Source organism: Gavialis gangeticus, unplaced genomic scaffold (genome assembly GCF_001723915.1).
Source record: "Gavialis gangeticus isolate Ggan-Ray unplaced genomic scaffold, GavGan_comp1, whole genome shotgun sequence".
NCBI classification, from domain to species: domain Eukaryota; kingdom Metazoa; phylum Chordata; order Crocodylia; family Gavialidae; genus Gavialis; species Gavialis gangeticus.
The window spans coordinates 182,774,614-182,785,713 of record NW_017729024.1 but is presented as its reverse complement, the minus strand read 5'-3'; the positions used below and the strand labels follow the sequence as shown (position 1 = coordinate 182,785,713).

General features: G+C 39.8%; 1 protein-coding gene across 3 annotated transcripts in view; it reads left to right on the top strand.

The window, feature by feature from the left end:
• WDR7 (WD repeat domain 7) overlaps nucleotides 1–11,100 on the top strand; it is a 400,912-nt gene that overhangs the window by 22,336 nt on the left and 367,476 nt on the right. For 2 of the 3 annotated variants that reach the window (XM_019518172.1, XM_019518169.1), the window contains exons 4-8: nucleotides 2,241–2,319; nucleotides 2,871–3,045; nucleotides 3,818–3,894; nucleotides 9,388–9,507; nucleotides 10,045–10,190. In XM_019518172.1, coding sequence (XP_019373717.1) covers nucleotides 2,241–2,319; nucleotides 2,871–3,045; nucleotides 3,818–3,894; nucleotides 9,388–9,507; nucleotides 10,045–10,190 — 597 coding nt within the window. The remainder of the gene's footprint in view (nucleotides 1–2,240; nucleotides 2,320–2,870; nucleotides 3,046–3,817; nucleotides 3,895–9,387; nucleotides 9,508–10,044; nucleotides 10,191–11,100) is intronic. The other variant, XM_019518171.1, reaches the window with a different exon arrangement.

The window sequence follows — 11,100 nt, the reverse complement described above, 5'->3', positions numbered from 1 at the left end:
TTGTCCAACCTGTTTTATACTATTCTGAGCCAGTCTGAGAACTTGATTCTTGAACTTTTTTGCCAGCAGTCACCTTTACCTATTTCAGTGGCTGCTGCTTTTTCCTTGCAATGTAACCAAATCTAACTTTCATTGTATAGCCAGTGCATCTATTCATTGATTTTTTTTTTTTTTTTTTTTTTTTTTTGGGAGACCACTTTAAATCAGAGTTATCAAGAGGAAGCTCATGTTTTACTCATCTTCCTTCTTCTTGTCAATGGTGACACACTCTCAGTGGGTTCAATAGGACCAGGATAAAGTTCCAATGTAGAGTTTTGGGGTTCATCTTCTGCTTACAAATATGTATTTTCCATTTATTTTTTTAAGTTTATCATCTTATTCATATTTGCTACTAATTTCACATTCATTCACTATTGAAGCTTTTCTTGTCTATTATGGGAACTGATACTTCAGATATAAAGTTAAAGCAAGTTTATTACTAGCTAACAGGGATAATTTGTCATCAAAATGTGAAGGATTTAATCTCACAAATCCTGTTGGCATTAAAGGAATTTCTAGTCATATGATTAAATTGCATGGCGGCAAGCAGAAAATTTGCCATGTAATGTAAGCAGTGCACCAACTTAAAAGAAATCATGGTATAGCAACTGGAAAGAAAAACATTGTATACCTCAAAATCAAGTGATATACTAGTAAAATGCATTTTCTGTATTTGAACTACTTTAGTCCTAGATTTTAAGTTGGTAAATTTTCTAGAAATTAAGAAAAAATACTGTAATATAGAAATAGTTAAAATGAGTTCAATTTTTTGGCTTCTGACTTAAGTAACAGATAAAAGAGTAGCTTAATGTAACAGGTCAGGATCCCAAGGGTGGCTGTGATGTCCCCTGGTGCTTTGTGACTGTACCAGCTCCGCCCTAAGGGCACCTTCTTATCTCGCCTGCCATGCCTTCTTGGTAGAAATAATAAATAGGGAGGCTGCCCACAAGCCTTTGCGACGCTTCGGTCCCACTGAACCCCACTAGGCCACACTGGTCCTCAGTCCCCTTGCTGGGGCCCTCTCCAAGACAGTACCTCACAGGACACCTCAAGCCTTATGGGCTAATTGTGTGGCTGCAAACCTTCCCTGCACCATGCTCCATGTCTCTTGGAAGTTACATGGATGTTATCTCTGGGGCCTCAGCCTGCTCAGCCTCTGTCCCTTTAATCTCATTAGGCTGGCTTGCCAAGGCCCACTACATTGGACCTGGCTTTGAGGCACTAGCTTCAGCCCACCCAAGTGTGTCAGCTTCAACCCACTTAAGTCTGTCAGGATCAAAAAGGGGACCCTATTCATTTAAGTATCCTACTATTTTTGGTCAGTGTTCATAGAAAATATCAAGTTTAGTTGTTTGTCTTAGTTATAACAGCACAATATTTTTCTTTCCTACCCCATTTCCACTAAGAGTCCTAGCTTCCCCATGTGACTTTTTTTGACCATTAAGGATTTGACTATGAGGATTTATATTTTCCCATCTCTTGTTCCCACCAAAATCCCTCAAGACTCAGAAGAAACAGTCACCGTCTCTCTTTGAGCTATCTTCCAGTTAGTTTTCATCTGCCTGAAAGGTTTTTACAAAGGTCCTGTCGACAGGAGCAGCTGTCTATTCTTGAGGGAATTTTGCATAATTCATCCTTCGGTTTCTTTGAGCACAGAAACAAGTTGTTTAAAAAAAATTTGAAGAACTTGTTTTTATATATTTACTTTAGCACAGACCTCAGTACTGAGAATGGATTAAAGCAGAAATTGTTTTACATCTCAACTTTCTCAGTTATAGCCTAGGCTGTGTACTAATGTGTAATTCTGGTGGGTTCTGGGAGTGGAAGCAGATATTTAGTTTGGAACCCCACCCTTCTCCCTCCCTTGCTGTTTATGCCTTCCCAAGACCGGGATGATCCCTGTCTGGGGAAAACTTGGGTTGGGAAGGACTGCAGCAGCGGGGAAAAGCGCCCCACCTGCTCCTGCTTCTCACAGTGGGAGCTGTTCAAGGTTTGTTGAAGAAACAGGCTTGTGGATGATTATGGATTGAAAAAAGTCCCTAAGAATGGGAGGGAAATTTTAAAGGAAGATAATTTATTCGAACTAAACATTTGGGATGACACTTCCTTTTTCCCACCAACCAAAATGACGTTTTAATTTGCAAGTCAAGAGAAATGACATGTCTGGGTAGAATTGGAGTTAATTGCCTGTTGTATTTTAGGGAGATGTGTCTCTGGGATGTGAATGATGGGAGATGCATAGAATTTACTAAATTAGCCTGCACACACACTGGCATACAGGTTAGTACTTCATTTACATAAGAGCTTAAATGTTTGAGAGATTTTTAGATTGTATTTGTATGTTAGAGCAACCATTTCGCTCTTCATTTTATATCTATTACTGATATAAAAGCTGTTATCTTCATATGTTCAATGATTCCAGTTTAGAAACTACTGAATAGCACACATATATACCTTGCATTTTATTTCTGCATCATTAAATACCTTAGAGCTTGAAATAGATGCAGTTAGTTTGGCTTTTGAGATAATGTTTTATTTTATCAGGTAAGCAGCACTGTTCTTCATGGGGATCAGTTGGACTGTAAAAATTATTCAGTTAAACTATTTTGTCAGTCACTTCTTTTTTTTTTTTTAAATGTGATGTTGTACCACAATTCATACTAGGGTAGAGGAGGAAACAGTTTCAAAAGAAATAAAAATGTATAGCCATCTAGCTGGTCTTTGCTAAGTGATCAGTTTATTAGGAATTTAACTTAAGAAAATATACACAAAATGCACTTGCTCATGTCCTATGTGGCATCTAACTATGCGTTCTCTTCTTAATAACACAGTTCTATCAGTTTACAGTTGGGACTCAACGTGAAGGGAGGCTGCTTTGCCATGGGCATTATCCAGAAATTCTTGTTGTGGATGCTACCAGCCTTGAGGTCCTATATTCTTTAGTGTCAAAGATTTCTCCTGACTGGATCAGCTCTATGAGTATCATTAGGTCCCACAGAACACAAGGTAACTTTTTTTTTTTCCTGAGGAAGGAAAATGCCTGCTTCTTCCCTCCCTCCTGCTGCCCCCTAGTTTGTTTAGAACATCAAGATCTAGTTCTTTTTAAAACAGAAATCCTGGGCTTTGTTATCCTCTGAGCAAGAAGGAGTGAGCAAATACAATGTTGGTGAAAGGTACAGGCTTAGCAGTTTGTAAAACTGAGGCTTTTTCATTCTGATTATCTGCAGAATGTGAGTTACTGCTTAGTCTTACATTAGACATTAGCCTTACATCCTTTCCCATAATTTGACTTCTGCTCTCATCCACAATAATTGCTTCTAGGAGTGGTGGTGCAGTTTAAAAGATTGTAGTTGATAATTGGACAGGATTCTGTGCTCTGGGTTGAAAAAGCTTATTGGGATGCTGTGGAGCTTCTTATAATGTATTTTTTGTTATCTGCATGAGCCATTAAGGATAGTGTCTGACATAGCCATTATGAACTTGGTGTGTATGTAGGGCTTAGGACAGAATGAACCACTTCTTGATCTTCTTTCCTTTCCAGTATGCTTTCTAAGTATGCAATGATCGTATGTATGTTTTGTTTTTTTTAAAGTGAAATTACTGTATTGTTTTCTGTGCTTGTGGTTTGATAATTCTAAAATAATCACCTGAATCTGGAACAAATACACTGACTCTATTAATAAACTTTAATATTGTCCTAACTTTAGCATATTTTTTTTACAAATGTATAATGTTAATACTATACAAACTCTTTCATTTTATTGTACTTTTTCCCCAGAGGATACTGTTGTGGCAGTTTCAGTGACTGGTATTCTGAAAGTATGGATTGTAACTTCTGAAGTTAGTCACATTCAAGTAAGCAAAAGAGTCTCTGAATCAGATTTCTTCATGGGATATAAAACATTCCATGAAGTATGTACAATACTTCCCCATCCCATCTAACCTAGGGTGTCTCTTTCATGGCCTCTATGTTGTTAAGTCCCATAAGTTTTCCTTGTCTGTGTTATGTTTTGATAGAGAGGTTTCCTTTTGTCAGCGCTTCTTGTGTGTTCTTTCAGTTAACTAGCAGAAATGATTGATCTCATTTGCTTTACCAGTAAAAGCTCCCTTAGTCCTCAAATCATCTGTGAAATTCCCTCAGATGTTACTTTTCTCTGGCCATGACTTATGCCCCCTTTTCAAAAGTCTCACTTAATGTAGTCTAGAGCAGTGGCTCTCAACCTTTTTTTGTACCAGGACCCATTTATAAACACAAATGGCCAGTCCTGACCCAGTGCCCCTCACTCCTAATCTGCTGCCCCCTGTCCCCAGGCTCCAGCTCCCCAGTGTGTGGGGCAGGGCGTGTAGGGCATGGGGAGCCCTAAGCAGCCCCTGGCAGGCCGGAGCTCTGCCAGCCTGCAAGGGAAAAGCCATAGGTTCTCATATTTTTCTCCTTTAAAGGAGAGGATCCACTTTTAAAGTTTGTTCGCAACCATTTTATATACTATCGCGATTCACTTTTGGGTTGAGAAATGCTGGTCTAGAAAGCATCTAATATTAAGTTTGTTCTTTGTGACATTTGTTGGTTTTAAAACTATTCACATCAAATATTTGGGCATGGAGCTTGAGTGCAGCAGAGCATACTCCAGTGATGACTTTACTGGCTCATAACTGGAACGGGACTGGATGGGCAGGGTATGCTTCTGAAAGTGTTCTAACCCAGGGGTCAGCAATCTGTGACAAAGCCTTTTGATCCAGTTCATGGACATGGGGGCTCAGCACCAGTCACTTTCCCCATAGCACAGGGGAAAGCACCAATTGCAGACACTTTTTCCCCATACCAGCAGTGGGTGCTTTTCCCTGCCACCAGCATGAGGAAAGTGCTTGCTGCCAGCAGACAGAAAGTACCTGTTGCCACCTCTTTTCTCCAGTGGGTGCAGGGAAAAGCATCAGTGGCGGGCACTCTTCCTCATGCTGGTGGTAGGCACTATTCCCAACGTGGGTGATAGGGTGAAAAGCAGCAGAGCCAGCTGGGTCCTAGTGCCCACTCACCAGCCTACCTCTGACTGAACTGACTGATACCATACTGTGCATACAGCATCACCTAGCATGTATAGATATTTCCGTGTCTCAAAGGCTAGGAACAGACATTCAAAAAGCCTGAGCCGGAATTGATTCAATCTTTGCAGGTTAGTCTAACCTGCCTAGGTTGAACCAGTTTGCAACTGTACAGACATTCCCTGTGGACTGAAGAAATGCAGACACACGCTTGCAGTGGCTCAAGTTAGAAGCTTGTGGGTACCAAAGCAGCCCTCCCTTCCCTTTCATAGTGCAGAGCTGGGGGGACGGGGGATGGTGGCCGGGCCCTGGCAGGATGCTCTGATTAGGGAGGGGTGTAGATCCCCACTCTCCCTGCATTGTCCTAGGCTTTTCCGTACTTGCTGCTCAAGGTGCGGGATTGTTGCCAGCCCCCAGGCTATCACTCTGAGGCAAAGGGGGGCATGCAGTGTGTACATCTGTTGATCATACTGAGCTTTACAATCTCCCTTTCCCTGCTTCTTCATACTGTTTGCAGACCAGACAGGTGAGGGAGTCAGTAGGGGCCTGATAACATAGCGTTTATCATCCCATCAACAAAACAAAGGTGTCTCATTAGTTTAAGATCTTCTTAAACAGCTTTTTCCAAAGAAGGAACTAGTGGGACATCACCAACTGACTTGTTGATTAGCTCCAAAAAGTCCTAAGCGGGCATTGATACTGTTCTGTCTGCCTGTCCCAGTGAAATTGGAGACCCACCCACAAACACCTCTCAGCATTAGCTAGCATACTACATGCTTAGGTTTTCTGGGGCTGGGATCCATGCTCTGGGAGGTGGGAGGGAGAGGGGATCCCTGCTTGAGCAGCAAGGGGTGGAGGTAGGGCTGGGGGAAGCCAGGTAGACCTTGCTGTTCTTGCAGTCTCTGGAACTCTGGCCAGGGAGCGGAGGGGTGGGGCTGGCCCTGTTTTCTAGAGCACAGGCCAGCCCTGCCCAGGGCTGCAAAGCATCTGGGATGTTGGGGGGCCTTTGGTTTAACTTAAACCAAGAAGGAGTCTGGGACAGACATTGCATAAACTGGTTTGACACAAATCAGTTAAGTCTGATACTTCAGTCAACAAGATTTATCTTAAACCAGTTTTGGCCATTTTGAAACTGTTTTCTGTGCACTGAACCTTTGTTCTGTTACAGGTTTAAATCAGTTTCTGATCACTTTAAACTGGTTTATGTGGAATGTCTGTCCCTAGCCAAAGAGCTTGTAATATAAATGACAATAAAAGCAGAGAAAGCTGATTTCCAACAAATCCATCCCTCTTCCCTCCGCCCCCACCCCCCATGCTGTTGGAAGGTCTGATGCTCAGAGAGGTTAAGAGGTTTATTCAAGATTGTGCAGTAAATGGGTTGCAGATCCTTGAAATGAATCCAGAAGTCACTTCTCTCATAATGACTTCTTGATAAAACCCCTTTTGCTTTAGAGTTAGCTCCATTACCCCACTCCTAATTTTGCAGATTCCTTTAGATGTGATTTTTGTTTTTTTTTAAAGAAATTGTGTCCTTTGGGAGAAGATCAAGGAAGTGTGTTATGAAAGTCTTCAATATAGCATGCAGAGCAAAAGGTAGAATTTGTGTAAGTTGCACCTGTTAGAAAGCTGAAAATCTGTGTTACAGATTGCAGTCCTGCCCTTTCCGTGTTACTAGCACCTGAATTGGCAACGATCAGTAAGGATAGACTCTTTCTCTTAAAAAGCAGTCCACTGTTAGTAGATTTCTGCCATTTTAACTGTCCCCAAACCTTTTTTGCTCTGGATTGCAACCATTAAAATAGGAACATTTATGCCATTTATTCTTGATGGAAGTAAGGACACCTGATTCCTTTTATGTTAGCCTTCATATTTAGTTCAGATTTAGTTGCTTTAATGCTGAAAGCTGCATTTGGTTTTGAAATAAATAGATGTCAATTAGTTTACTGGATATTGTGTGAATGTTAGGTGATTTGCTTTTGAAAACAGCTCACTTGCTTAGTGGAACAAACAATTCTGAGAACTGTCTGCAAGCCACAAAAAGAGACCTGTGTGTCACAGGTAGATATAGGGCAGTATCCAGTTTGTGTCCCCTCAGATGAGGGAAAGGGAACAGAGAGAAACCAGTTCTCTTTCTTTCCATTTAGTAAAGTGGCCAGATCATTGTTTGGAATGATCAGGTACACTGGATGCAGTTGGTATTGAGATGAGTTTGTGTCATAGTCAATGAGGTTAATCCAAGGAATGATTATTGCTAATTGAAAACTTTTTCACAATTTATTTAAGGGAAATTAAAAAAATTCCCACCACAAGGGGTAAGGGCTGTTCTGAAAATGTGCAGTGCAAAGGTATCATTTTTCCTACTGTTTATCTGAGAGAAAAATGGTGGGATCCCTGAAAGAGTGCAGCTTGAATTTAAAACAAAATTCAACTTTGTAAACAACTTAAAATTCAAAATTCAATTTAAAATCAAGTTGAGTCTTAACTCCAAAAAGCCACTTAGATTTAAATGTAACTTATTTCCATTTGTAAAATTTTCTCTGTAGAAAACTGCACTTATATGGTTAAGTACTGATTAATGTAATCTTTGCTTTTTTCCTATCCTAGATACTTATGCATTATCCCATTATCGTATCTGTGTGTTCAGTCTTCAATATATTGATCCTAACAACACTCTCTAGATAGGGAAATACAGTAAAAGTCATTATGATGAACCCCTGTGGGACTAGGGGAAAAGTTCATTAATAGAGAACGTTTGCTGTAATAGGTCTAGTTGATTTGCTGCATCATAATAATGAAAAAAAAATCAATTCCTGCTCTTGTGATGTTAGAAATGGGGAACTTCTTGTAAGTAGAATTTGCTATAATGACATTGTACTGTACCATCATCACCATTTTAGAGGTCTCAGAAAATCGGTAAATGAGCAAAGTGGAAGAGGGGTGCAGAGAAAAGGGAGTAACAGAGATTAAGTTCCCCTAACCCAGAGGTTGGCAATTATTTGGGCTGGAGGGCCACTTAGGGAGTTTTGGTGAGCTGTTGCAGGGGGTGGGGCAATGCTGACCTGGCCCATGACAGCTCACCAAAATTCCTTAAGTGGCCCCCTCACCCAAATAAATGCCCACCGCTGCACCATTCCTGCTTCTGCTTTTTCATTTTTTAAACCTTTATTCCTTGAATTAACTTAATAGATTCAGTTTTTTATGAAAGCAAGGAGACTTTTATGGTATTTACCTAGAGTCAGGAAAATGCACAGATATGTCATTTTGTAAGATTCCCTGCAAGGTGCTTGCTCTGCACCTCTTCTGTTGTTTCAAGTCAGGGTCTTTTATTTGCAGATTGCCAAGCATTCAAGAATATCCTAAATAATATGATTTTTGTGATTTGAAATTAATGATGCCCCAAAGAAATTGTAGACCGCTAAATTCTTCTGGTGATTTAAGGTGTTACAAACCCAGGTTGTCTGAAGTGCTGTGTCAGGAAATAATGTTCCTAATTGGTTTACTTTTTTATCTATCCCTTTTTTCTCTTACATTTTAGCTAATGAACTTTTATCGTTGTCAGAAAATATAGTTTTAAAAATGTCTAGCTAGGGCTTAGGCTTGTAAGTAATCTATGTGATCTTAAAAATCTGGGTAAGATATTTTTATAGCTGATTATACCAGTGGTTCTCAAGCTTTAATATGGACTGCCTAAAAACATGTACTCCTAGGAACATTTTTACAAATCTGGAGGCTATTGCTTCTCTGTGCTAACTCTAAAGTTTGCTTGTATAAAAAGTAGTACTAGGACAATATCAGGGTGACAAAATTAAACTATAAAAATGATTTATCTCTGACATTTTGTATCTCCATTTTTCTTCCTAGTGTAAGATTTTGCATGCTTGAATCTTGCATAGTTGCCAACGGCTCCCGTTGCTTTAATCTATGCATATAGTTTCATAGTTTGATTCTGTTTTCCTGTTTACTTGCTACCTTTTCAGGTTTGGCATAATCTGTAAACTTGGTCCTGTTTGAACTTTTAGCTAAGACCCCTCCCCCCCCTTACTTAAGTATTTGTTTTAGTAAAGCATTTATAGTGAATGCATATTTATGAATTGGAAATCTTGGACATTTCCTGCCAGTTTTTTTTTACTTTGTCCTTCCTTGAAACTTTATAGAAATGTTGCTACTACAGTAGTCCAACAGAAGTTTGTACATCTGAAGCGCTTTGCTTTGCTCAGTGTGTCTATAAAGTGCTATTTGAGAACTCTGGATATAAGTGGGACCATTCTAGATACAACATGTTTCATTAAATGTAACTTGTTTCTCTTTTAGGATACAGAACCAATATTTGAAGAGGAGTCTAAACCAATTTATTGTCAGAACTGCCAAAGTATTTCCTTCTGTGCATTTACCCAGAGATCTCTTTTGGTAGTATGCTCAAAGTACTGGAGGGTAAGGATAACCAGTTAATTGAAAGTTGGCTTCTTTCAATAGAAGCTGGTTTGTTTTAAGTTGTCAGTGAAGTGTTTACAAAAATGAAGCTTGGAAAAGTCTGTTTTTAAATCAATTAGCATTCTCAATTCATTGTGTGTTTAATTTTTTAGAAATTTATTGGCTCACTGCATTGACAATGCTGCTTTGTGGTTTGAACATTAACTAAAAATCCTTTGATGGATAGTCATTATGGCTGCCTTGTATGGCACTGAAATATGCAAAATAGTTCTATGCCTCATTTATAAAGTTTGTAATCATGTTTCTTGTTACATTTCATAGACATTATAACTTTTATAATACTTTTCTTGACTTTCTTATGAAAATACATGTGCTAAATATCTTAAGTAAATTCTGCTGTAAGCTAAGTTACTTTAATGCACCTTAGAAACAGAGGTATTTAGAATATTAAATGAACCCCTATCCAGATATGTAAAAAAAAAAATAATGGCGAACTCATGGGAAACTTAGTTTTTGTATAAATTTGTTTCTTCCTAGGTGTTTGATGCTGGAGATTATTCCCTGTTATGTTCAGTTCCCAGTGAGAATGGACAGACCTGGGCTGGTGGTGACTTTGTATCGGCTGATAAAGTGATCATATGGACAGAAGATGGCCAAAGTTTTATTTACAAACTACCAGCCAGGTATTCAGTACTTGAAATAATGGATCACAGGTGGGCTTTGGAGTAAACTTAATTGACATGGAATAAGAGTAAAATGGTGACTCTATTTGGCTTATGAAAAATGTTGTAGAAGAAATAATGCAATGAGAATCTTTCAAAATATGTACCCTCAAAATGTATTCTTATGTTTTGGTACATGGCAACAATGTGTTGGACTGAGTTTCTTATTTTTCCAACATTACCACAGTCCTTTAATTATTGTAGTCACCAGAGAATATATAATTTTAGGAGTCATCTTTTTCTCTTGCCTATATGAAACAAATCAGAAGCATGGAGATGAGAAGCAGCATTTTGTGCTAGGTTTTATAGTTTTATAGTAGCTAGGGTCAGGAGGTCACCTAGCCTGACCCCCTGCCACAGGCAGGAATGAATGCTGGGTTCACAAGACCCCAGACAGGTGATCATCTAACCTCTTTTTGCATTTGCCTAAGATCGGGGCGAGGACCACTTCCCTAGGAAGTTGGTTCCAGATTCTGGCCACCCTAACTGTAAAATATTGCCTTCTGATCTCTAACCTAAACCTATTCTCCATCAGCTTATTACCATTGTTCCTCGTCACCCCAGGTGGTGCTGGGGAGAATAGGACTCTCCCTATTTGCTGATGACCTCCTCTGATGAGTTTGTAGGCAGTCACCAGGTCCCCCCCTCAGCCTATCTTGCTGAGGCTGAACAGGTTCAGGTCCCTCAGTCTCTCTTCATAGGGCCTGTCCTGCTGCCCTCTCACCCTTCTCTGAACTCTCTCCAGGCTGGCCACATCCTTTTTAAAGTGCAGCGCCCACACCTACAGATTCCTTTCTGCCTCTGTGCTTTCAAGAGGGGAACTTCCCGGCCTGTATGTATGCTGTGGATTCCTTCTCCCAAGGTGCAGCAC